The sequence below is a fragment of the Camelina sativa genome, chromosome 6, assembly GCF_000633955.1.
Source record: "Camelina sativa cultivar DH55 chromosome 6, Cs, whole genome shotgun sequence".
In the NCBI taxonomy this organism is placed as follows: domain Eukaryota; kingdom Viridiplantae; phylum Streptophyta; class Magnoliopsida; order Brassicales; family Brassicaceae; genus Camelina; species Camelina sativa.
In genome coordinates, this window is record NC_025690.1 from 6,741,356 (window position 1) to 6,767,762 (window position 26,407).

The window sequence follows — 26,407 nt, forward strand, 5'->3', positions numbered from 1 at the left end:
TTTTTTTTTTTTTTTTTTTTTTTTTTTTGGCCCCATTCCCATAGAACAAAGCCATAAGAGGAGCCTTCTCTTTATTTCGATAATGAAGTTGTTATTAACAATAACAATACCACATAATTTACCAAACCAAATTTATCTTTCTTCTTGTTCACTCATCTTTCTTCATATCCATATGTGTTCGCTTTGAAAGGATGTGTGTGACATTTAACAAAGACAAAATTATACTGCAACTGTATGAAATTATTTAAATATCATATATAATTGATGTAGAATAGAGTTACAATATCAATAAATCTAGAAAGAAAGAAAGAAAGAAAAAAAAACTCATGGCGAAGAAAAATATAAAGATTCAGCAGAAAATATAAAAATAACTTAGATACGTGATATAATAATAGAAATAGTTACTAACAGGAACTGGGCTCATCACGTGTTCGACCGCCCTGAAAGCAAGACCAAATCCATCCCACGAGACAGGCGACAGCTATGAAGATAAGTATGCCTATTGGGATAACTTGCTTTAGATCCATATTGTTTCTTCGCCACACCAAAACGTGTGTCTTCTTAAAATGGTTCTTAGAAATGAAACTACTCTTGTAAATATTGGTCTCACGAGAGGAATACATACACGTCTTAAGTTGCCTTATCTCCACCATTTGGTAATCAAAGCTAACATAATCAAAAATGTTAATTCGTGACAAGTAAATCAAAAAGAAAAAAGAAAAGTTAACATAACAATACGATGCAAATATACAGTTCTTTAATAAAATAAACAGAGAACGAAAAGTTGACATAAGAAGATGCAAATGATATATAATTATATACAGTTCTTTATTCATTCAAAACGAAAAAAAAAAAAAAGTCAAATATCAAAATAAGATGCAAATATATGTGTTGACTAGACTTTTTAATTGGGCTTCTTCCCTGTTGGATTTGTTGGACTGTTTTCTGCCCCATCTCACATACCTCACCTGTATGTGAGTAGCAGCAGAGATTTATCATTTTTATGATATGTGAATAGTGAGAGATCAGATTTGGTGCAAGTAACCTCAAATTCGATCAAATACTTGCTGAAGATATCAAACTAGGTCCTTGGAGCTTGTTTGAGAATAAGTAAATAAAACAGTTTAACAAGTCCAACAAGAAAAAAGTCCAATTAAGAAGTCTAGTCAACACTCTCAAGTCAAGATAAAATTGACTGTACCGATTTGGTACTTTGCAAAACCTCAGCTCCATAACCGATTTGGTACTTTGCAAAATAAAGATCATAACTAGCCTATCACATAATTATGAGTCATTATATTCTAGATTATTCTCTAGGTCTCTATATAAGACAATGTGTCTCAAGAGTATAAGGGTATCCTAAAATCATAATAAAGAATCAAGTTTATTCAAAGTTCTCTCTTTCTTCTTCACTTATGACCCAATAAGATCGGTGGTATGTCAAGAGATTATAAGTAATATGTAGTTCAAGATTGCATTATTGTTCATGCGTTTGAGAGTTCAGGACCCTTGTCGGGACATAATAGTATTATTGTACTATTTAAGGGTTTGTCTCAATTAAATTATCAGTTTTCCAATACGATATTTGTATCTACTTCTTCTTGTTCCTTCATCATCTTTGGTCTTAGTTTTCTTATTTTAGTTGCATTTCAAAAAATTTAGTTATTCATCTATTTGGAAAACATTCAATATTTAATAAACAAATACAATATAAATATAAATAATAAATAAAAATTATATGCATGTGGTATACTGTGGGTTAAATTTCTAGTTATTTACGTGCATGTCATTAATTACCTAATTATATAACATTAGATCAGCCCTTAAGTATGCACTTATGGATAATAACATTGGATGAGGAGTGTGCAGTGAAGGGCTCATTATTCAGTCAAAAAATCTTTGTAGCTTCATTTATGCAAGATCCAATCTTTGGCTCTAGAGTTTACTGTTGTCAATTGTTCAGCTAAGAGTTTCAAAAATTCTGTTAAATGTTGGAAACTATTTCGGGGTATTATGTTCGCAATGTTTTCACCTTGAGGTATAAAAAGTGGAAGTGCAAAACTTCCGAAGTTTAAAGTGGAAGCTCGTATGTAGAAATGTTGGAGTGGTTGAACCAAGAGGCAAACTAATAGAGCTGACCCAAAAGACTAACTCAAGTGGTAGTTCAAAGGGTTGATTCTGCAAATTCTTTATCTGAGCATGACATGATTTCACTAGCAATCAACACCACCTTCTACATGCATGATAGAGCAACTTCTCTTAGTCTTTGATTAAACTATCATTCCTTATATCGTCTTTCCTAGAATAAGTTGTCTTAAGCAAGTTCGAATGAACTGAACTGAACACTCTAATTGAGTTAGTGCAGAGTTTTATTCTTCTCTAATATCTTAATATAGTCTCTAATCTCATTTGTATTCTACTGTCAATCTCTTTCTTTACAAACACGAGTTCTGTTCTAAAGCAGAAAGGTCGGAGCTGAGTTCTCATAATGTCAACAGTAAGTCCTTAAAACTAGATCCTTGACTGTGCTGTGCTTTAAGATTAAACCGTTAAATATGTTCTACGATATGAAGCAAAGACTCAAAGAGCATTCAAATGCGATGTATACACAAAGTGCAAGAGGAGTTAAAGCTCTTCCACTGCAGCAAAATCAAGCCCAGAAATCTTCATTGGTCCAATGTTAACTGCAAAAACCCCAAATCAGTGTGTTGGTCCAACAAAGCAAGAGAAAATAATGTAATGAGAAGAAATTGTTGGTTCTACGTACTAACGGCGTCAAGTCCAGCTAATTTAGGCATAAACTGTCTGATATGGTCCTCTGCTGCTTTATCTGCCTTCAATGTCTCACACTCGAATGAAACCGAAACTTTCTTCTTCCCGTGCTTTTGTTCCACTAATCCTATCACATCTTCCTCCCAACTTTTCAAAGACAAGTAGTCATATTCATTCAAACATAAGACAGTAGTAGACTCCCACAAATAAGTTTCATGCAAATTGTTTGAAAAGCTATGAGTTTTATGACTTTCCCACTCCAGCTTTAGTAAACTACAATCTATACAAAACACCCATAAGCTAATTTGCATAACAGATACTGGAAAGCTTACCCGTGAGCATGCTCGACATCATTAATACGAGCAGCATCGTGGCCTTTGCACTCCACTACAATTGTTTGTTCTTTCTTACTCTTTTTTCACCAGAAGAAAACGAGGAACATATTCAGTAATAGTTTAGCAAAATAAAGAGTTAAAGAGTTACAAAAGGAAGTGAGAAACTCATACATTGTAGTCTATGACAGTGAGTTTGATCAGTCGATAATCCTCACCGCGGCTGCATTCAGTCTCACAAGCCAGTTCTTTGGAAAGAGACACAAAATATCAATAATACAACAAAAATGCAGTGAAATCAACTAGTGTCATGTCAAATAAGCCACATTAGTTAAGCTATTGACATACAATGTTCTGTATCATGTTCAACTATTCCTACTCACTAGTTAAGCCTATTGACATACAATGTTCTGTATAATTATGTAACTAGTGCAAGATTAAGTCTTTAATCTGACTCATCAAACCCAAGCTAAATGTGGGATATAGACAAATCAGTAACACAAAACATCTAATTGCATAGCAAAATCCAAACACAACAAAGAAAAAATATTATTCTTTTTTGTTGTTGTTTAGCCTAGTAAAAGAAGAGCGAAATTACCAGTGCCATGGAGACCATAACAGATGGAGCTAGGCATTTGAATGAAATGACCAGAGATAGACCCGCATGGCAACAAAGCTATTGATGCTACTCCTTCCTTCACTTCTCTTTCATCATTCTTCTTCTTCTCTATCTCACCTTCTCTTCCTTCATCTGCAATCACACCATCTCCTTTACCACAACATAATTCAAGAAAAAACAGAACCAGTTTGCGAATAAAGCTAGAAACTTTACCCATTGTTGTTGCTTGATAGAGAAATCGATTCTTTTACTCGACCAAAGTGTTCGGCTTTAGGGTGTTTTCAACTACTATAAAACGGCGGTGTTTAAAGATCCTTTACGCGACGTCGTTTCTCTTCTCATAGCTTGAAAACTACGTCGTTTCTGCTCTCTCTCTCTCGCCTGTATCTTCTTCTCCTTCCTTCCTCATCCCTAGAACAAGCTTGATTAATCAAGAACAGGGCTTTGGTATGGTCTTGTTTCGTATCTTGGGCACTGGTTATTACGTAGCTGCTCGTCTTTGATTTAGGTAATATTGGGTTTGTTTGCTTAGACTTGAAGTGTGGTGTTCCTAATCTGTGAATCCTTTCGTTGGTTCTGAAATTTTCAGTAAAGTTGTCAACTTTATGCTGAATTAGGAAATGGTTTGTTAGATATCTTTCTGATTTGTGCTGAAAGAGTATGTTCTCTCTGCTCTGTGTTGAATTTGGAGGTGTAAATTGCTGCGTTTTGCTATTCACTGTATTATCATGGGAGATGTCTGGTTGAGTTCTGTCTCCATCACTGCTACATTGAATCAATTGGATTGTGGATGTTATTCAATTGGGAAGAGGAGTTGTTTATGGAGAACTTTTCATTGGTCTTTGAGTCACTCATTGGACTTTGCATTGACCATGAAGCCGAAACAAAGGCGTCTTGGTGTAAAAATGGAGTCTTTTTCTTTGGCGACACCAAGAATGCGTTTCAGGAAGGTGAGTAGTGAATTAGACAGATCTTTCAACGGTGAAAATGTGGTTTTTGGTTCGGAGTTGGAGGCTGAACATGGATTGAGAGAGAGAGGTTGCGATTTATTGGTTGAAAATGGGTTAGAAGAGAAGCCTGTAGTGGCTAGGAATATGATACATTTTCTGGAGGAAAGGAACGAAGAGATGTTATCCAAGAGACTTCTGAAACTTAGCAGGTTGGATAAAGTTAGAAGCGCATTGGAGTTGTTTGATTCTATGAGATACTTGGGTTTACAACCCACTGCTCATGCGTGTAACTCTTTTCTCTCGTGCCTTTTGAGGAATGGAGATATTCAGAAAGCTTTTACCGTCTTTGAGTTCATGAAGAAAAAGGAGAATGTTACAGGGCACACGTATAGCTTGATGTTGAAAGCTGTTGCACAGGTTAAGGGTTGTGATTCTGCACTAAGAATGTTTAGAGAACTAGAAAGGGATCGGAAACATAAGAGTTGTTTTGATGTGATTCTATATAACACCGCCATTTCTCTATGTGGACGAATAAACAATGTGTATGAGACAGAGAGAATATGGAGAGTTATGAAAGGTGATGGCCATATTGGAACAGAGATTACATATTCTCTACTTGTTAGCATTTTTGTTCGGTGTGGGAGAAGCGAATTAGCCCTTGATGCATATGATGAGATGGTTTACAATAACATATCTGCGAGAGAGGATGCAATGTATGCGATGATAAGCGCGTGTACAAAGGAGGAAAACTGGGACTTGGCCTTAAAGATATTTCAGAGTATGTTAAAGAAACAGATGAAGCCTAATCTTGTAGCGTGCAATAGTTTGATAAATTCTCTGGGAAAGGCAGGCAAAGTCGGATTGGTGTTTAAGGTTTACAGTGTTGCAAAATCTTTGGGGCATAAAGCGGACGAGTACACATGGAATGCACTGCTCACGGCTTTATACAAAGCAAACCGATATGAGGATGTTCTTCAGCTGTTTGATATGGTAAGAAGCGAAAACCTGTGCTGTCTGAATGAATATTTGTACAACACAGCTATGGTTTCATGCCAAAAGCTTGGGTATTGGGAGAAAGCTGTGAAGCTTTTGTATGAAATGGAAGGTTCAGGGTTGACAGTTTCAACTTCATCATATAATCTGGTGATAAGCGCTTGCGAGAAATCAAGGAAATCGAAAGTTGCATTGCTAGTATATCAGCACATGGCTCAAAGAGATTGTAAGCCAAACACGTTTACTTATCTGTCGCTTGTAAGGAGTTGTATTTGGGGTTCCCTTTGGAACGAGGTTGAAGATATCCTAGAGGTACGAGTTGTGTCTTTGTGTTTGTTTACTCAAATGTATGCTGATTTAAGAAGAGGTTTATCTAATGTTATTTGGTTTCTTGAACAGATGGAACCTGATGTGTCGCTTTACAACGCAGCTATACATGGGATGTGTTTAAGACGCGAGTTCAAGTTTGCAAAAGAGTTGTATGTCAAAATGAGAGAGATGGGTTTGGAACCGGACGGCAAAACCCGAGCTATGATGTTACAGAACTTAAAGAAACACCAAAAATAATTTATAATGTTTTTTGTTCTACTGATACTTCTTAGCATTGCACTACTCATGCTCGTTTGGTTTGTTCGGTGGTAGAGAGATGGCTATATCAGCATAGTATATCATGAGAGATGGGTTGAGAGATTCTATCTATTTCAAGAAACAGATAATAACTTTACTTTAGTCACAAACAGGTAATAATGGTAGCCACCACATTGAGAGTAGTAATAAAGTGTCATGGTTTTAAGCTTCGTCTTAGTCCTCCTAGCCAAACTCTACTCAACTTCACCATCCCCACTGCCATCTTCGCTGCAACCACAACAACCATTAACCAAGTCATTTCCGCCACAACTGACACCCCTGCGCTATAACATGGACCAGCATGTTTTTGAACTTTCGTGTTTGAGTAATATAATAGGGACCAGCAAGTGTTATATGTACCTGTTATAGTAATAATTAGGAATCACAAGTAAAACTCAATCCCGTTTTAGTAGTTCTCAGCTATTAGTTCCATCAGTTACATAGCTCCCAAGTCCCACCTAGTGGTTCGGGCAGTTGTTAACTCGATTCTATTTGAGCTGTTGTTAGCAATCAGCTTGTCATTTAGGTAGCTCTCGGCTTGTCACTTGTCACTTGTCACTTAGGCAGAGCTCTTAACTCGCCACCTTGAGAGCTCTTAACTCGCCACCTTGAGAGCTCTTAGCTCATGGCTTGGACATTTTCGAATTATCTTGTTTGAGTAGTTGTCAGCCCTCAGTCATCACACGTACAGGAAGAGTATGGGGAATGAATGCTGGCTATGGTGAATTGGTGATTTAGGATTTGGCCGCGCTGGCTTCACTTGGGGTAAAATTGGACATGGTCTTCTTCAAACGGGGATAACTTATGTTTCGCTTCAGATTTTGTTCTGATTCCACTTGAAAATGAAGGATGGTTCTCCTAACTCTCCTACAACACCAATAACGTTTTATTTGATGTTCGGGAAAGTCTTCAACTAGTGAAAAACTTATGGTGGTATGACATTGTCCTGAAAGCTCACCTATCATTTGTTCTCATATTTTCCTAAAACCTATAAAACTTTTTTGAACTAGACAAAACCTATAAAAATGCCTTCAAAGCATTGAAAATGTGGTAATCCCATTGAAAACATTAGAAAAGCATAGCTAAAATGGGTGAAAATAAAGCGTTAACATGTAGCATGGATAAAATCAAGAATTGGAGCACCGGACAGCGAGTTGAATGCAGTATATATATGTAACATTGTAACAATACATAGGAAAAAACAGATCACTTGTTTTTATCTTATCTATATTCTTCTGAAATATGGAAAGATTTAGCCTAATGTCTTCTCACTATCAACTACTTGAAGAATCAGAGCCAAACAATTTGATTGCTCTACATCTCAATTCCACAGCTCACTCTATTGATATTTCGGTACATATTCCAAGCCACTCTATATCAAGCATGAGAGAAATGCAAGAATACATGGGGAAGTTCAATCTTGAAAAGCTTGATTAATGAAACTTATTGAAAAAAAACCATCTCAAACCGCATCAGCTCAGTGCATGAGATAATTGGTCATCATTGTTACATTGACTACCTAAGTGTAACATTCCAACTTCTAGAAATATAGTGGTGCATGAGAAGATTTAAAAAAAAAAAATTGGTTATCAATGTCACTAAAGTGCACTTAGATTTTTGGTCAAACATCCCATAAGAACTCTAGAGTTAAATGTGATTAATTAGTAATTTTAAGATGAATGACCTATCAAAAAGAGATTTCTGATATTGTGTGAGTATGATAAAGTAAAGGAAATGATCACGTGATGTTTTGTAGGATCAGTAAACAAGTAATTAAAACCTTCAAAAGTAACACACTAACCGTTAGAATATAATGGGCTACATGAGTTATAAAGCAAAAATAGAATAGAGGATCCGAATGGTAACAGCGGATTTGATATTGTGGGACAATCGATTTGACAATGCGGTATGATTGAACTGTGGTACGTGCGGAACAAATATAGTTGCGGGACAAGTGCGGTTAATGCAAAATAAGCGGTACAAAATAATGTTTTATTGGTGAAAAACTATGTACAGAGATTTCATATTTTTTTTATTAATAACTAGTATAATTATATATTTGTTGCAAAAGTTAAGACTTTACGTTTAGCAATAAAAATGGAGCCCAATTGTCATTATAACTCACTGTAATATTTGTCTCAGTTTTTTATCTATAAATACCAATGTATTCGTTCATATGAAATACACATTATTAAGATTGCAAGAAAATGCATGTAAAAATTCATCTCTCTCTCTCTATTACTCTTCTCATTACATATATATACAAATATATTACAAAATTTATTATACATTTTATTACTTAAATAAAAAACGTTATCAGCACGATTATTCTACCAAGTTCGCGATATTCTACCAAGTTCGCAACCATTCTACCAAGATGATATATATTATTATGGAGAGAACTCGGGGTTCTTTAAATCGTTTGGGGGTGCAGATTTTTCCTATGAGAAGATGGTAACATGTTCTAAACCTCGTATCTTTGTTTTTTTTTCTTTTGAAAAGTGGAATCTTTTTGTTCCTTGTGTTTAATTGGTTTTCATAGTTTTAACCTTTTGTTGTGCCTCTTCACCTCGCTTCGGTCAATGCACACTCTTTCGCTCTCATATATAGAGATACCGAACATACGTTGTTTATTTCTTTATTTACTTCTTTAACTTAATTTTCAATATGGATGATTTTAGTCACCATAACTTATTTATTGCTTTTATTTACTTTTTAATTTATTGCTTTAACATTGATGATTAAAAGTCACCATATTTATTTATCGTTCTAATTTATTAATTTAATATAGATGATTAAAGGTCACTATATTTTATTTATTGTTCCAATTTATTGATTTAATATGGATGATTTAAATCACCATAATTTACTTACTGTTTTGCTTTAATTTACCACGAATGATTTAATCACCATATAACTATAATTTTATTATTTTTATAAAAGAAGGCTTTGCCACATATATATATATAATTTTATATTTTAATTAATACATATTATTCTATATCAATTATTACAATTTTTCTTATAAAATAATTTGATTTATTATTTTTAATCTCAACGCTCATAAGTGAAAAATTAAATAAATTTTAACTTTTTCTCACTTTTCAAACCGCTACTTAAACGGCTAATGAAAATGAAATTAATCTATATATACACTCATTTTTACTCATATATTTCACTCAATTTTTTTCATCTCTATCAATAATCTTCCTGAAGAATAAATTTGTTTTACTAGGATAAATTACTCATCCCTTCTTAGTGTTTTTAACAGGTTTTATAATTCTTGCTATTTGCGGTTTACTTTTTGGAGAGTTTTCTCCCGAAGAGTTTTTGATGGTTCTTATTTTACCTTTTTATGTAATTGTGTTTCTTGTATTGCGCTATTTATGCAAGCGTCTCCTATGTTTTAAAATTATAATAAATAAAATCTCTAATTATGTTTTTATGATTTTATTTGATAGAAATAAAGAAAAACAAATTGGTAAACATCGAGAAGCTCCAGTTCCCAGCCTTAGACATCACTGGAGCTAACTTCATATCTTGGACTACCAATGTCGAATTACACCTACAGTCTTATAGACTAATAAATCGGCGGACCAAGAAAAGGCAAAATCTATGATCTTCCTTAGAAGACACCTCGATGAAAATGTCATATATGACCATGCACACATGAGATATCCCAAAGAGCTGTGGAAGTCCCTGAAGGACCGATTTGATCATCAAAGGAACATAACTCTCCCACTTGCTCGGGATGAATGGCAAAGTCTAAGATTCCAAGACTTTGACAAGGTGATGAATTACAATTCCGCCATGTAGGGGATTGTCGCCAGGCTAAGAAATTGTGGTGAAACCATCACTGAATCTTAGAAGCTTGAGAAAATGTACACCATGTTTCACAAGAATCATATTACTCTACAACAACAATATAGGTTGCATGGATACCCCAAATTCTCAGATTTGATTGTGACGCTCTTAATAGCTGAAAAGAATAATGAGCTCCTCATCAAAGATAACATGTCTCGACCCACCGGTTCCAAAGCATTCCTTGAGTTTATTGCATTGGATGTTAAAAATCCAGTGAGAGAAAATAGAGCTTTTGGAGGATGTGGCTGCCAAAACTATCGCAGACGTGGGAGAAACTATAACCCTCAAAGTAGAAAGTCATATCAATGGATTCGCTCTGAACAAAGTCCGAAAGGAAAATAAATCCAAGCAAACACCTCCCAGAAACGTGAGAGTGCTTGTTTCAGATGTGGCACTAAGGAAAATTGGTCCTAGGTATGCTGAAAACCCTTGCACATCTTTATGCTCAATTTGTACAAAGAATCCGCTAAGGGCAAAGGAAATGAAGTGAACCTTGCGAACATTCTGAGGGTACAACCCACTTTGAGGCTGCTGACTTTGCCAACGACCTCGATGAAACTCAAATTTCCGATAATTATGCCATCAATAAGTTAATGTTTGTTTGAAATTTCTCATATTTGTGTGATTCAATTACGGGGGAATGTTTGGAGGATGAAAAGGAGTCCGATTTTGTTGAATTTTGGTAGGTAGATTTGTGGTGCTATAAGCTTCATATCCAACAGTGGGTTTGTGGAATTAACGGTTAGTTTGTGTTTTAATCAAGTGTTTGTATTGTGGTCTAGTATAGAGAGTTTTGTGGTAAAGTTGGGGTGTCTAGCGACACCAAGGTGGTGTTGGTCGACACCAGCATGTTGTTATGTGTTTGGGTCTTTGGAAGATAGTTGGAGTTAGATTTGGATGTTAAGAGATTGACTGAAGTGATGTCATGGGTTTCAGGGGTACTAGAGGAGTTTTAATGAATTGGAGTATTTGTGGGGAAGTGTTGTCCGTGGCTGGACGAAATCAAATATTCCAGCCCACCTCTCTTGTTACTCAGTCGCTAGGGATTGTTGGTTGTGCGACTCAGTAACTAGATGAGGTGGTGTTTGGTGTATTGTGGAAGTTTTTGTAAGGAGCGATTTCTACGCCAGTTGTCTCGTCGGAATTATGGGGTTCCGGTGAGATCGTTTCCAGTGGATCCTGTATAAGGATTGGGAATCTGGGTGCGGTCGTTTCACTCTCTCTCTCATAAAAAACATTGATGAAAAATACACTTTTAAATGATTTGTTAGATTTTAAATTTATAAAAACTGATTTAAAGTGCAGTTTTCATGTTAATAAATAGAGTTGTAAAAAAGATAGAGTTGTAATATGTATATTAAGTTGAAAATTAAGAAAAATAATAAACTTATTGTTCAGTAAATAATATTATTGTCTATGCTACTTAAATATCATAGTGGTTATTAAAACATTCATATATCATTGAGTCTCCATGTAATAAGTATATATTTTTTAAAAAATTTGTAATCGAGTGTTCTTAATCCTTTAAATTATACATATTAGTTTAATTATATAACAATTGAACATTTTCATTATGTTTCATATCATCTTTAATTTTTTCCCTAACGTATATAGAAATATATATATATATATATATTTGTATATGTATATATAACAAAATATATTAGTTTGGAAGTAAAACAATATGTTTAAAAGAATTCTTAATAACAATAAATTATTAATACTTTATTAAATGTATAGTAACCGATGAATTTCATTAAATGTAGATATGTCGTTTAATCGTCGAAGAAATACAAATCCTTCTAAACAAACAAGTTTAAATCAACCAACCAAAAATTCAACTCTTCCTACGGAAACAACAGGACAGATAAATATTCTTTAGTTTATTTAAAAAAAAATTAAAATAATAGTTCTACTTGATATAATATGTGACATTGTATTTGCTGAATTTGTAGAACAAAGACAAATATAAATGTTCGTACATTCAGGAAAAAACATTAATTCAATTGTTCGACGAAGCAATTGCGATGAATAATTATACTCTTAAGAATTCTATTGCTATCGGTAGAGAGTATATGATAGAAAAATTTAACCAAACATTCAACATGAATATCATCAAAACCAAACTTGATGAATTCAAAAAAAGTTACAAGAGGTGGAAGGTTCTTACGTATAAACTGGAATCATGGTTGATCATGATACATCCATGATATATGCATCTGATTCATGGTGGAAATATCAATAGTTTGTAAGTAGAAATAATCCTTCTACTCATCAAAATATGTTTTAAATTTTGGTATGACGAATCTAAATAATTTTAAACTTATAGGGATGAAAAGTAACAAAAAGCTTGAACCAAAAGCCACCTCAATTTTGGGATGTGATGCAACGATGTTTCATATTATATGATGTTCAATCACAATCTCAACACTCTGCTCGAAAAAGAAGATAGCAGTTGATGAACGAGCATGCAAATGATGAAGAGGATCATGATGATTCAGACAACGATAGTGGTGACGTTCCACCACAAATTCCTGTGATGCAAGACGAAGAAGAAGTGTATCAAGTTACCATTGATGACGATAACAGGAACCAAATTTCTGCTCGTAGAGGCCAACAACGAGGGATGCTAAATTTGCAGTCAACCACCAGATGTGGGAGTAATTCACAAAGTTCTAGAGGAAGCTCACGAGTTTCTACTGGCAGTGGTTCACGAGGAACTCGTTGGAGACAATATTTTGAGACAACAATACAACACACCATTCCTGGCTATCTAGAGAATTCCAACGACAAAACTTTCAACAACTTTTCCCTGGTGGTTTTGACCAAGATGATTACAAAGAACGTAAAAAGGCAGAAGCGATATTTATTGATCTTGACCTTCCCGAACACAATAGATTTTATTGGGCCTGCATTAATGCACTTTAGGAGCTAGTATTTTGGCTTAAATATTTCATTGACATAGCCTCAAGCACCGACGAGGATAAGCTACAATTGTTAAAAGCGATGACTGGTGTTTCATGGAACAACCAAGATGTACCAAAACAGTTTGGTGCATGCAATTCATTTGGGAATCCACATTCAGGAGGTCTATCATCCAACAGTCCATCAGCTATTTGGGGACCTGGTTATCAAAAATGAGGCACACTGCCAAATGCTCCACATTGGGGCACACTGCCAATCATTCAACCATGGCAACAAACACAAAATGTTCAACAAGGCGGGTCATCAGGAACGACTCCGGTAAATGGTCAATACGGATTTTCACTTGGTGACCAAGGTGAAAATATGAGGAATACTCAACAAGAAAATTCACCTATCATTCAACAAACATCATCATCCGGTCTCAGTTTCACAAGTTATTTTGAAAGTGGACAAATGCCACAAACAGCTAGATCATGAGGTCTTTTCAATATTTGGGGAACCTCTCAAGGAACAAATGAAAATAATCAAAGTCATGTAGGAGATGAAGATTAATTTGTCGCAATTGCGTTTTATCAATCTATGTTTTTAGTATGATTTATGTTAAAGTTTTCTTTTAAATTTATTACAATTTGTTCTTTCAAAATAATATACGTTTAATGACATGTCGTTTATAATGAATTTTAGGCATTTTGTATATGTCAATTGCGATCACAATGCCTCAACAATATAAATTACGAAGAGAGAATTGAACCGTGAAACTTAGAAAATGAACAATTTGAACAACTAGACTTATTATGATTGATATTTTCAAAGGGTACCAGCGGAAACCAATGGAGGTATGGGATGGAGGAATATTTGGCGTCGACTACAACAAGATGATGCTGCTTGTCTTCAACTTTTACGAATGTCAATTCCATGTTTCACAACATTGTGTAATATGTTGCAAACAAACTATGGTCTAAAACCAACATTGAATATATGGATTGAAGAGAGTGTACCTATGTTTCTACGGATATGTAGGGACAATGAAATTCAAAGGGATGTTAGTTTAAGATTTGACCGAAATCAAGAGACTGTGATTTAGGGAAGCTCTTACGACAACAGAATTATTGGCATGTGATTATATTAGAACTCCACAAGACAAGAACTTTATCGAACTCGTAAAAGGTTTCAATTATACCGAAGATATTTGCCATATTTTATTGGATTCGTTAGAGCTATGGATGAGACTCATGTGTGCGTCAAAGTAAAGCTTGAGTTGCAAGGAATATATTGAAATCGACAAGACAATGCATCATTGAACATCATGGAAATATGTGATTTGAATATGTTATTCACATATATTTGAAGTGGAGCATCCAGTTCATGCCACAATACAGCTGTTTTCCAAATGACACACCAAAGTGATTTTGGATTTCTCTTGCCTCCATTAGAGGAGTATTATCTCGTTGATTATGGATATCCAAATAAACAAGGATTTCTCGCTCCTTATAGATCATCACAAAATCGTGTTGTGAGATATATAATATAAAATTAGTAAAATAATATGAAATCCGCAGTTAAAAAGTTTTTTCACCAATCAAACATTATTTTGTTCCGCTTGTTATGCATAAACTGCACATGTCCCACAAATATTTTTTTTCCTCACAAATACCGCAGTTGAACCGTACCGCAATGCAAAACTGCTTGTCCCGCACAGTCAATTACACTATCACCATTCGAACCCTATATATTGTTGATTTGCGTTTTTTTTTAAACCGTTTTGAATTTGTGTTTTCTCATATCAGTTGAAAAACGGATCTTCCAATAAGTACTCTCCACTTATGGTGTGGGACTCTTAAAATCCGCTTTTATAGTAATTTAATTAATAGAAAATATATAATTATGTAATGTTGATAATAAATTATAAATAACAAAATAAATAGCATTATATAGCAAAGACGGTTAACTAATTATAAAAATTATTTTTAGTTGAGCATAAAAAAATATGTACATAAAGAGTTAAAATTTTAGTTTAAACGAATTTGGGTCTTTAAGAGTCATAAATTTATTAAAAAAAATTTCATTAACTCAAAACAAAGTAATAATTTTGTTATGAACCGCAGTTATTTTTCACCCATCAAGTATAATTTTGTATTTTATTCAGGTGTTGAATGGTGACACGTCTGAGTTTGGATTTCAAAAAAAAAAAACACAAAACTCTGATGAGTCACCAATCACACATCAATAATACACTAGGAATAGAATAACGCATCTCACTTTTGTAATGAATACACGCATAAATAATCTTTGTCTCTCTCTCTCCTTATCGTCATGATTCTACGCTACAAATGCATTACTTGCACCACAAACACAATGAGATGCGTGAGTATTACCAGAAATACCCATTGAGGCGATCGCACAATAACACATTCAAACAGTTAGATTGCTCTACATCTCAATTCCACGACCCACTCTATTGATATTTTGGTACATATTCCAAGCCACTTTATATCAGGCATGAGAGAAATGCAAGAAGACATGGGTGAGTTCAATCTTGAAAAGCTTGATTAATGAAACTTATTGAAAAAACTATCTCAAACCGCATCAACTCAGTGCATGAGATAATTGGTCATCATTGTTACATTGACTGCCTAAGTGTAACATTCCAACTTTTAAAAATATAGTGGTGCATGAAAAGATTTTTTTATAAAAAAAAAAATTGGTTATCAATGTCACTAAAGGAAAAAAGGGATTTTACATACCCTCACTAAATACTTATTTAAATCCATACATGAAATTAATTATTGTGCTAAATCATTCCCTCACATATCAAAAACTTAAATTCACTATCTAAACTTTTGTTTTCGTCACAAGTCGTCATTTTTATGAAAAAAACAATCAAAATCTTTGTTCAAAACGACACCTATTATAATGAAACTATGAACCCATAAAAAACAACATCACGTGTTGACTAATTTTTCTAAACTCTTTGACGAAGAACACCAAATTTGGGTGTCACTTGTGCAACGAGAAAATCCATCAAGCGTGTCTTCTCTTTAAGGAAAGTGGAATTAGACTTTCTCATCCTTTAGAAAATGGGGTAAGTTTGGAACAAATTTCGGGGGTTTCACTCGTTTTATCTACGTATCATATAGATTTAGTTGGATGTCGTCTTTGATATGTATTTTAGATGTGGTGTGTGTTTATGTCTCTATATATACAGTTTTTTCTAATGAAACACAATGTCTTGTTTATGAACACCAAGTGTTCGATAAATTGTTAATTTCTGAAATTAAAGTTTTTTTTTTGTTATTGTTTCAGCTACGAGAATGAAAATGCTAATATAGCTGCTGGTAATCATCAGAATGGTTATAGAGCTGATGGAGATGAAAATGCCAATGAAGCTAATGTTGATTAAACAGCCAACGGTGGTGATGGAATTGATAATAGAGCTGTTTGGTGAAGTCACTGTTTTGGAGTACGTTTTCTAGAGGATTTGACTCAGATATTTAGGTCTTTGAAACCTTGTTATTTTTTCCACGTTACTGAAACCTTGGTTTGTTATGTCGTTTGTTTTAGGTCTTTGGAACCTTGTTCACAATCGGCTTATTCTTGCCTTAAGTTTTATTTATTTGGTATCTTGTTTTTGGCTTGTTATTGCTTCTGGTTTGTTATGTTTTTAACATATCATATGTCATAAACCAATAAGAATGAGACAACACATATTTCTACATAGCTTTAAAACAAAAGGAAAGATTTTGATTCTACATTTTGCACTAACACAATGTCATCTAATACGTGGCGTCCATGTCATCATTTTTTCACGGCCATTTAACACGGCTAAGGTTCATGTATGGTTTAGCACAGAAGTAGAATTTTAGGTTATAGATTTGAACTTTTGTTAAGTGAAGGTATGATTTGACACAAGAGCATAGACCATGTATGAATTTAACATAAGTATTTAGTGAGGGTACAAAAAAGCCATTTTTCCTTCACTAAAATGCACTTAGCTTTTTGGTCAAACATCCCATAAGAACTCTAAAGTTAAATGTGATTAATTAGTAATTTTATCAAGGTTTACACATAGTGTTTCATATACAAGATTAGAGAGCAACTACAAAGAAACCTGAAGAAGAAAATACATAATAGATCTAGCTTTTCTTCTTCCCCTCTCTTTGTCTCTGGTTCAGCTCTCACTCCATGTATAATCCTGAAACACCTCCACAACCCCAAAGAAGCAGCTCCACCTTCATCTCTCATAAGTGTCCTAAAGACACCTTAAACCTAGACTAGGTTATGTCCGGCTCTCAGCCTTTCGACCCCAGCCAAGCTTCTGCTCCTTTATTATGGTTCTGCGCACAGCTTCAAGCTCTATGTACGACGCCCTGCGCATGCTCTCTGCACTGCGCCCTGAATCTCTGCATCTGCCCTGCACAGCGCTCTGCGTCCATTCCTGAGACTTAGCCATTCACCTAAATCCTCCCAAAACTGACTACTTAAACACAAATTGCCTGGTCCATCTACATACTCATCTGAATCTTCGACACAACTTGTTGACCTAACAACCCTCTTACACACATATTCACCTATAAAGGCTTCCTTAGTAAATCCGTGAATCCTATAGTTGTACTTTCAACCAATTCCTTAACACCACTACACAGACTTTCAACAACCAAAAAACTGATTTTTCAATAGTTGAAGACGTCTACATCCTTGTGTTCTCCTAGTGTCTAGATTCCCTAAACTGAAACAGTTTAGAGTATTCAGAAGCTTCAAAACAGAACATCAAATTTACCTTGTGATCGCAGCGGAAACTGAATTCATGTTTTGACAAGTTTGAGCCTTTTGGATGATGTTTTAATTCCCTCTCCACAGCCATGTGCAAATCACCTTCACACATCCATCCATGAACCTGAATCAAACATTGCATATAACTCTACCTTAAACAACCCCCATAATTCATTTAACCTTCGAGTCTTCTACAATAGTCTCTGGATCCTCTTTGTATGTTTACAATCCCATGCCTAAGTCTGTGAAATCCTGAGCGTGAGCTCTGATACCACTTATTGAGAATCGCAGACCCCGATTCACCTCTGTAGTGAAACGCATACTGCGACTCTGCCCTTACTCCTCGTCTACTTCACAGATCAATATGCATAACATAAACATAACACGGAGATTTAACGAGTTCCCCTCATGTAGAGGGTACATCTCGTGTGGGAACCTTCTCCCACAAACATCCACTATCAATCACTCAAGGTTTATACACAGTGTTTCATATACAAGCTTACAGAGCAACTACAAAGAAACCTGAAGAAGAAAACACATAATAGATCTAGCTTTTCTTCTTCCCCTCTCTTTGTCTCTGGTTCAGCTCTCACTCCATGTATAACCCTGAAACACCTCCACAACCCCAAAGAAGCAGCTCCACCTTCGTCTCTCATAAGTGTCATGAAGACACTTTAAACCTAGACAAGGTTATGTCCGACTCTCAGCCTTTCGACCCCAGCTAAGCTTGTGCTCCTTTATCATGGTTTTGCGCACAGTTTCAAGCTCCATGTACGACGCCCTGCGCATGCTCTCTGCACTGCGCCCTGCATCTCTGCATCTGCCCTGCACATCGCTCTACGTTGTGCCCTACAGCTGCCACCAAGGTACCACCAGCTTCTTTAGTGCGTCTTTATGATTACTGCTTGTTTCTTCAACCCTAGGTTCCCTTATATAGTGAAACCCTAGACCTTATGTCGGTTTACCCTTGCAGACCACACAACTCGGATCCTGAATGGGCTACACACCAATATAGGCCCAATTCATGGTTTAGACCAAATAAGCCCATATGAAGCAAACATTTACAACAAACCCACTCCTTTGGTTTACTCAACACATCCCAAACTTTATTCCTGGAACACGGATGCTACACTTTCTCAAGGATTCAGAGAGCAAGAAGCATCCTAAGCCCTCAAGGAGACTCTCTTCTCATCACTTGGTTTGGTACCTTTCAAAACTAATGTGCTCCGGTTGTAGGTCGTTTGTTACTTTGTTTGGTGTTGTTGTTTTTGTAGGTGTGCATCCATTCGGAGCCACTAAAGTTTAGCCGCAGAAGGTTTGTTTTTGTAAAAACGAAGAAGGTTTGTTTCTTCCTGTTGGGCTTGTGGCTCTTTTGGGGTTCGGCTTTGTTTGGTGTTGTAAAACGACGTTGTTTGCTCACCCCGATGCCCGTCATATCCACTTTGTCGTCTGACTCATTACCGTTAAATAGTTAATTAATAATGTTTTGTGAAATGATGAAATCAGCTAATTATACAAAATTCATGTTTGAAATTTAAATTTTTAGTAGGTTTATGTTGGTAAACACATGGTATCATAGGTTATGTATAAAAAAACTGTATAGGTTGATTTTGGCCATTTTCACAGTTGACTATAACTTCTAACAACTCTCATCAAGTTACCACAAATAATTAAATAAAAAGGTTATCTTAGCAATCATCACATTCCTTTTATCTGTATAAATAATTAAATATATACATGTTGAGTAGTATCTATCCATTTGGATATTAACTATTATCATATTCACTTTGCCATCTAATTAATCCAAAAAATTTAGTGTTCCAACTTCCAACGAATATCATCCTCTGTGTGCCAAAGCACAAAATGTTAATGATCTCTCCAGTCTTTCGTTACGTCAAAGAAAAATTCGCTCTAGCTAACCCTCAACGACTGAAAAAATAGAACCCTAAAATTCATTTATGCCTTTAGAACGAAAATTTTTAAAAAGAAACTGCAGAAATTCTAACTTGATAATTTGGGAACATGAGAAAAGCCCGCGTACAGTCCAACCAGTTAAATAGATGTCAGTGATATTTTAGCTACGCTTTTATTTCGACCAAAGAAAGTTTCTTCATTCGACAACATAACTGATATATACGTCATGTCATACGGCTTCCACACTCCGGTAATAGTTGTTCTCAAACCAACTAAGCTAATATAAACATTGGCCGAAGCTCTTTGAGTGAAGTTTGAATTATGCATTAATATTTGGTTTCCGTTTTTTCCACATAAGAGCTTATTATAAATTTCAAAAAACTTTTTGGTTATTCAATACTATTTGGTTTAGAGTTATAGAAAAGTTTAAATGGATGATGCATGTACAATCAACTTTTCAGTATTTTCTTAATATGTGTAAAAAATCTAAAAAATAGATTAACTAGGAAGAGAGAGAGTATTATTTAGTTGATTATAAACTATGCATTAACATCTTGTGCTATTCGCCAAATTCATATATATACGTACAAAGAGGAACAAGCATTACTTGCATATTACGAATTCAGCTGCAACTACCCTATAAATGTCTAAAAGTTTCTTTAAATTTTAATTAAAGCTAAATCGTTTGAATTTTTTAAAATAATATAATAAATTCAAGTAAAATAAAATTTAGAGATGACACAAAATAAGTCTATAGCAATCAAATTGCTTTAGAACTTCAAATAAATAGAACTTGTCTTGGGGTTAACAAAAGGGTAACGCTCAAACCGAAAGTTACAGCTCCTACCCAAAACTCTTGCACCGCTTTTCAAACCTACTGGTTTATTTTCATAGCAATCTTCAAAATGCTTAATATTATATGCCATACACTCCTCACAAGCCTTAGCATTTAAGTCACGCGTACACTGAACCATTACATACAGTTTCTTGTTCCCGAACGTCTTCTCTCCTGCCGCAAATAGTGCCGGCTGATCCACATTTTTAAAGAATTTATTTCTTTTAATGACGGCTATACTTGTCAGGTTATCAAGGAGAGTCAAAAACTTGAAAACAGAATCACTGATATGACTTTTCGCGTTCGGTCTTGCCCTTGCGGTATTATAACATACACTATCATCGTAATTGATTCCCCCTGCGGTACCGATCGAAGAAAACTGGAAAAGACAATGATCGTACCATATTATTGCCCCCTTATCTCTCGGACATCTCTTAATAAGCTGTTATATTACATTTTGCATATCAACACCACATCAATCAGCATATAAGAGTTTTTCTTAACGTGCATGTGTGTGCGGGCGTAGTTACCTCAGACTGGGCAGTGGCAAAGCAGGAGCGGCACTGAGGCCCGTAAATGTCTCCACGGCACTGAAAGGTGAAGTAGATCCTTTCAGGATCAGAACGGATTTCTTGAAGATCGGTATAGTCCATATAGATGGAACCGCCACGAAAAGCTTCGGTATTTTTGGACAGTTCTTGAATGGCTGAATCGAAGATTTTCTCGTAGTAGCTTCCTGGCTTGTATTTTCCTTGATTGGCTGAGCATTTGTGGTCCAGGTACGCATTGGTCATTTTCAAGGACGAAACTCTACGGATAAGGAGCAGCTGAGTGGCCACCACGACCAAGGTAGGTATTAAAACGAAGAGTACATTGTTTTGGAATGAAGGGTACATTGTTTCGTAATTTTCTATTTTTTCTAACTGGTGATGGTTTAGCGTTGAGGTGGTGGCGCTTATGAATGGATATAAGTTATTTAGTTTACAATTTTACAGATAAATTAAGTTTCTAATAGAAATAAATGTATATATAGAGAGAGAGAGAGAGAGTTTGTTATTAACATGAAAGAGAAGTTGGTATTTCTGGCCACAAGTGGGCAGAAGAAAAAGTAAAAGTTCAAAGGCGTGACTGATGAGCTCAAATCTTTACAATCACACGATTCTAAGGTGACGACGACCTAAAATGCAGGAGGTCATGTACAATTCTTATTTTTCCGGGTCAAACATGATCAGATTCAAGTTTAATTTCACAACTAGCATATCAAATATGACAAGTATTGGGAGTGGATGGTTGGTTGCCCATCTAGCATATCGTTAGGAAGAGTAATTAATTATAATGCTATTATTGTCCTTTTAAAAGTATTACGAACATGTTATTGCATATCTTTGAAAATAATTCTTTTTTTTATAATAAAATATCGATGCATATCTAAAAAATGGAAGCATATATTTTTGGATTTCACAATTTGGATATGTATATTTTTCAAATCTTAAATTTGTGCATTATCATAATGTATAATTTCTGTTTTTTATAAAAACCTTAGCCACCTCTTGATTTATTATAAATAATTAAATACTATCGGTATGATTCATGGCAATTCATAGCAACATTTTTCGTTTCATTGTTTATATGATAAAGATATATTTACTCTGTAATTTCCAGACGCTGTTCTCAATTCAAAACGGCTTCATCTGTTCAACTTGTAACAGAGAGAGGTAGTTAAGCAATGATTTTGAACTTGATCAACCCAGGGCAGCCAGCATTTAATTACATAGGTTGGTGAGCTACAAATTGGAGTCATTGCAGGTTGTATGTATCACGGGGAATGGGATCAACTGGGAGGGACAAGTTTTCTCAAAGATGCGGAACCACACACTCAACAAAACAGAATTGACTGTTAATGATTGATTGATTTCTAATCTCACAACTTAGCTTATTCTTGAAATTCAGTGCTGTCTGTTTTAAAAAACTAACTCTAGGAAGAAGACTCAGAAGACCGCTAATGGTGGCTTGCTTGTCCCTTAGCTTCACGTTTCTTCTTTTGTTTTTACTTTTGCTTTGAAAACCAATGATTGATTGATTCCTCCTATTATCCTTTAGCGAGTTTTTTCGCAATGCAAGTTTTTTTCCTTTCCATAATCGTTATGATAATTGATGAAACTCTAATAGTTTTAAATGATAGATTACCCCACAAAAGGAATATGGTGAACGAAAAGAAACAATCGTGGACAGAATTTCAAAGTTGGAATGAATCTGTTTTCAACTACAAGACTTTAATTTTGCCTAGAACTAAAATTGCTTGTTTATGTTCTCTGTTTTATTCAGTTTGGTATAATATATAGAGATTTAATTATTAAATGCCATTAATACGATAATTAAAGTTGAACTAGAAAAAACTCCTAGAAATGAAAACTAAAGATTAGGCCAAAATTCAAAAGCTTTATCATCAAAGTGTTGGGACTGGTGCTAGTACACAAAAACATGAAAATGCTAAAAAAAGCGAGAAAGTAAAACCCGGAATGGAAGACTTTTTCAGCGAATCTAAATCTTGATGTTGAAGTAATCGGGGTCAAGATGATGCAGCCTCACGTATCCGTCTTCACCTCCACTAGAGAAACTGCAAAATACATTTCACAAACTCAGTCACAAAGCCATCAAAGATACACAAACTCATCATTTGAACATTGTATCAATAAAAACCCATGTTGTTAGTTTTACCTCCTCCCATCAGGATTGAATGCCAAAGCATTTATAGGTCCAAAATGACCTTTGACACCACCTATTTCCTCTTGCAGAATCTATATATATACACCATGCCAAACACAAAATGGATACAGTCACAAATCTCGTTTCGAGGTTACAAGTAAAACCCTCTTATTGTAAACACTAACCTTGTCGTAAAACTTAGCTTCAAACTTTCCAGCACGATGATCGGTGGTAGTCACAGCTGATGCATCTTGACCACCTCCAAGCACGACCTAAGAGAGAGCAGAAACGTTCAGAAAGGATAACATCAAGACTTGTTGATATTGAGAACCGAATTTGAACGAATATCAAGAAACATTAGTTCAGACATGGTTGAGAAGTGGAGACATGGTGACAGCGTTTACAGGCACCACTGTTGAGTAAGTCTTCAAAAGAGTCAGTGTTCTCATGTCCCACAACTGGAAGCATCAACAACAACAAAATAAGAAAAAAGAACACTCTGACAAAAGATTTCTCTTTATATGTAAAGAGCACAATTGTTGAAAGAGAGAAAGGAACACATGCCTTGGCAGTTTTGTCAAGTGAACCAGTAATGAAGTGAGAATCATCAGCTGCTTTAGCGAGTGATGTAATGGGCTTCTTGTGACCCACTTCCCCATCTGATTCCTTGAGCAATTTCCCAGTCTAGCAACAATGACACATAAGGTTTAAAAGCTAATAACAACTTTTTCAAAAAGTGATATTGATACACAAGAAACCACTTATGAATTTACCTCAGAATCCCAGATCCTAATAACGGCGTCTTCACCACCACTAACAATAGTTTGGTTCAGAGGACCCCAAACAGCTCTGTTGATCCTCTTCCTTCCCTCAGGACTTTGAAGAACAAGCACAGAGTCAGCAACCTCTACATACACAGAGCATTGCATCATCATCAAACAAAAAAAAAAGACATAGGCTAAAAAAAAAGTAGAATTGAGCAACTTACGGTCTTGGGGATCTTCAGCAATGCGTTTCACATGAATAGCAGAGGTACGTTCCATGAAGGGATCAGTGGTAATGACAGCAAGATGATCTCCAACAGAGAAATCCACAGACCTGGTCGGAGAACCAAACTTGAATGTGAACAATTCTTGTCCAGATTGCACATCCCACAGCTTAGCAGTCTGATCAGCACTACCAGTGATCAATCTTGACGAGTCTCCTAAATAAATCACCAAAACCAAATCATTCAGCAACTAATGGTTTCTATCAAACCCTAAACTAATAAGCATTGTAACTAAAGGGAAACATTGAATCTACTCATCCACCTCGAATACTATTTTCAGGAAAAATATGAGAGACACTTACTGGAGACATCACAGCACCAAACAGCACCATTGTGGCCACGGTAGGTTCCGAGGCGTTCGCCATTATCGGCATACCAGAGGGTAGGAGTGTGATCCTTGGCGCAGGAGAAAAGAAGATCACCATCTCTGTTGTACCTGAGGAACGTCAATGGACGTTCATGTCCCTTCATCAAGATCGGCCTCATCTTCGAAGATTACAGTGGAAGACGGCGAAGACGGACGAGAGAAACTGAGAATGAGAAAGAGAAAACCCTTCAAAGGGAATCAAACCCTTTTTCCTGTCGACCAATTTTCCAATTAAAATGAAAAGCCTAAACGAGGCCTTACAAGTGATGATGGGCCGAAGCCCAAATTCCCATCATTTGCAACTTTTATTACAAAAATTAATATACATGACTTTTTTTGACAAACAATTCTGATGTTGTGTTAAAAGGAGCATTTATTTTTTCATCTTGTTGCAAACCATGTGAGCATATATATATGGCGTAGCTTCCATTTTCTTGGTCGCCAATGGATTGTAGCATATCTCGGAGGTTCCCCATGCCTATGACCGTCCCTTTCCTTCAAAAGAGAATAAGTAGAGCTTATCCTTTCCCATTGACTGATCAGTAAGAAGATGTAGAATAGTTGTCCAATTCGTCGAGAAGTTGCTTGTGAGGAGCTTGGAGGTTAGACCTTCCCACACTTTTGTGGCGTATGGGCATGCAAAACGAGGTGGTCTCTAGATTCATTTGGATCCCTGCATATAACAAATTCTGCATTAGCTCTCGTGTTCCATAACCCATTGTAACATTTTGTCCCCAGTTGTAAGTTGATTTCGTGTTGATAGCCATGGGATGAAGGAGTATTTTGGAGTGGCTTGGGGAAACCAGATTCCTTTATACTATTCCTTCATTTCACCTTCTGTTCGCAAGGTTTGCCACGTCTCCTTCGTAATGAATTTTTCCTTCAATTGATATATTTTTCCCTTCCAAAGCACCACATCCTCTGTTTCAACCAGCCCTTGAGTACGAACCCTCTCTAGAGCTGACTCTAACATTGTTTGTGTCTGGTTAATGAGGTTATGGACAGGAAGCAAAAGTTTGTTGATGACATATGCTCGTGCCTAGTTTCTAACATTGGAATCTAAAATATAAGAGCATTTTCATGTAATACTGTAATATGTGTCATAAACTTTAATTAATATTAGTTTAATGTAAACATTTTCATTGGCTTTTTATTAGTTTTCCTTCTCCATTAGTCATCCTTGGTACGAGTGTCTTGTATGAACGTTTACAAAGAGGATGAAGGAAACAATCAAAAAATTAATAAACAAAATTATAAACACAAACCAATGAAATTGTGACAAGTAAGGTGTCTCTAACCGAGTGTCATCCTTCTCCATTAGTCATATTTAATTAATATTATTTTAATGTAAACATCTTCATTGGCTTTTTATTAGTTTTCCTTCTCCATTAGTCATCCTTCCTACGAGTGTCTTCTATGAGTGTTTGCAAAGAGGAGGAAGGAACAATCAAAAAATCAGAAAACAAAATTATAAACACAAACCAATGAAATTGTGACAAGTAAGGTGTATCTAAGGGTATGACAATGTCTCGGCAGAGATATTTGAGACACAAGTTCTTTCCTGTTTAAACAATAATTTTTTTTTTTTTAATTCTGTTTTAAATCTAGAGACACTCCAAAAGATGTGCAATGGAAGTGCCCTAAGCGGCATTGCACTAATAAAGCTAGCTAGGTCTCACTAATTC

The 26,407-nt window shown here is 35.4% G+C and overlaps 4 protein-coding genes and 1 pseudogene across 7 annotated transcripts in view; 2 read left to right on the top strand and 3 right to left on the bottom strand.

The window, feature by feature from the left end:
- LOC104790562 lies at positions 2,386–4,013 on the bottom strand. Of its 2 annotated transcripts, none has more exons than XM_019246683.1 (6): positions 3,937–4,013; positions 3,703–3,855; positions 3,279–3,352; positions 3,105–3,184; positions 2,772–2,919; positions 2,386–2,684 (listed from the first exon to the last, which is right to left on the bottom strand). In XM_019246683.1, the coding sequence occupies exons 1-6, from the start codon at positions 3,938–3,940 to the stop codon at positions 2,667–2,669; spliced, it is 477 nt and encodes a 158-aa protein (XP_019102228.1). In that variant the 5' UTR covers positions 3,941–4,013; the 3' UTR covers positions 2,386–2,666. The 2 variants fall into 2 exon arrangements, with proteins under 2 accessions (XP_019102228.1, XP_010514642.1); XM_010516340.2 differs by having other exon boundaries at positions 2,768–2,919; positions 3,937–4,012.
- On the top strand, positions 4,110–6,395 carry LOC104790565 (pentatricopeptide repeat-containing protein At3g29290-like). Its single transcript, XM_010516341.2, has 2 exons — positions 4,110–5,978; positions 6,066–6,395. The coding sequence occupies exons 1-2, from the start codon at positions 4,452–4,454 to the stop codon at positions 6,231–6,233; spliced, it is 1,695 nt and encodes a 564-aa protein (XP_010514643.1). The 5' UTR covers positions 4,110–4,451; the 3' UTR covers positions 6,234–6,395.
- LOC104790566 lies at positions 11,926–13,634 on the top strand (annotated as a pseudogene).
- Positions 20,506–21,621, bottom strand: LOC104790567 (putative cysteine-rich repeat secretory protein 14). 2 transcript variants are annotated; one of them, XM_019246682.1, is made up of 2 exons: positions 21,132–21,621; positions 20,506–20,980 (listed from the first exon to the last, which is right to left on the bottom strand). In XM_019246682.1, the coding sequence occupies exons 1-2, from the start codon at positions 21,495–21,497 to the stop codon at positions 20,537–20,539; spliced, it is 810 nt and encodes a 269-aa protein (XP_019102227.1). In that variant the 5' UTR covers positions 21,498–21,621; the 3' UTR covers positions 20,506–20,536. The 2 variants fall into 2 exon arrangements, with proteins under 2 accessions (XP_019102227.1, XP_019102226.1); XM_019246681.1 differs by having other exon boundaries at positions 20,506–21,043.
- Positions 22,999–26,407, bottom strand: part of LOC104790568 (eukaryotic translation initiation factor 3 subunit I) — a 5,199-nt gene continuing 1,790 nt past the window's right edge. Inside the window, exons 1-8 of one of the 2 annotated variants that reach the window (XM_010516342.2) lie at positions 24,658–24,926; positions 24,296–24,511; positions 24,081–24,214; positions 23,872–23,991; positions 23,676–23,765; positions 23,493–23,579; positions 23,320–23,399; positions 22,999–23,218 (exon numbers count right to left, since the gene is read on the bottom strand). In XM_010516342.2, the coding sequence (XP_010514644.1) occupies positions 23,143–23,218; positions 23,320–23,399; positions 23,493–23,579; positions 23,676–23,765; positions 23,872–23,991; positions 24,081–24,214; positions 24,296–24,511; positions 24,658–24,841 (987 nt within the window). In that variant the 5' untranslated portion in view covers positions 24,842–24,926 and the 3' untranslated portion in view covers positions 22,999–23,142. Of the gene's footprint in view, positions 23,219–23,319; positions 23,400–23,492; positions 23,580–23,675; positions 23,766–23,871; positions 23,992–24,080; positions 24,215–24,295; positions 24,512–24,657; positions 24,927–26,407 lie in introns of those variants that run through there. The other variant, XM_010516343.2, reaches the window with a different exon arrangement.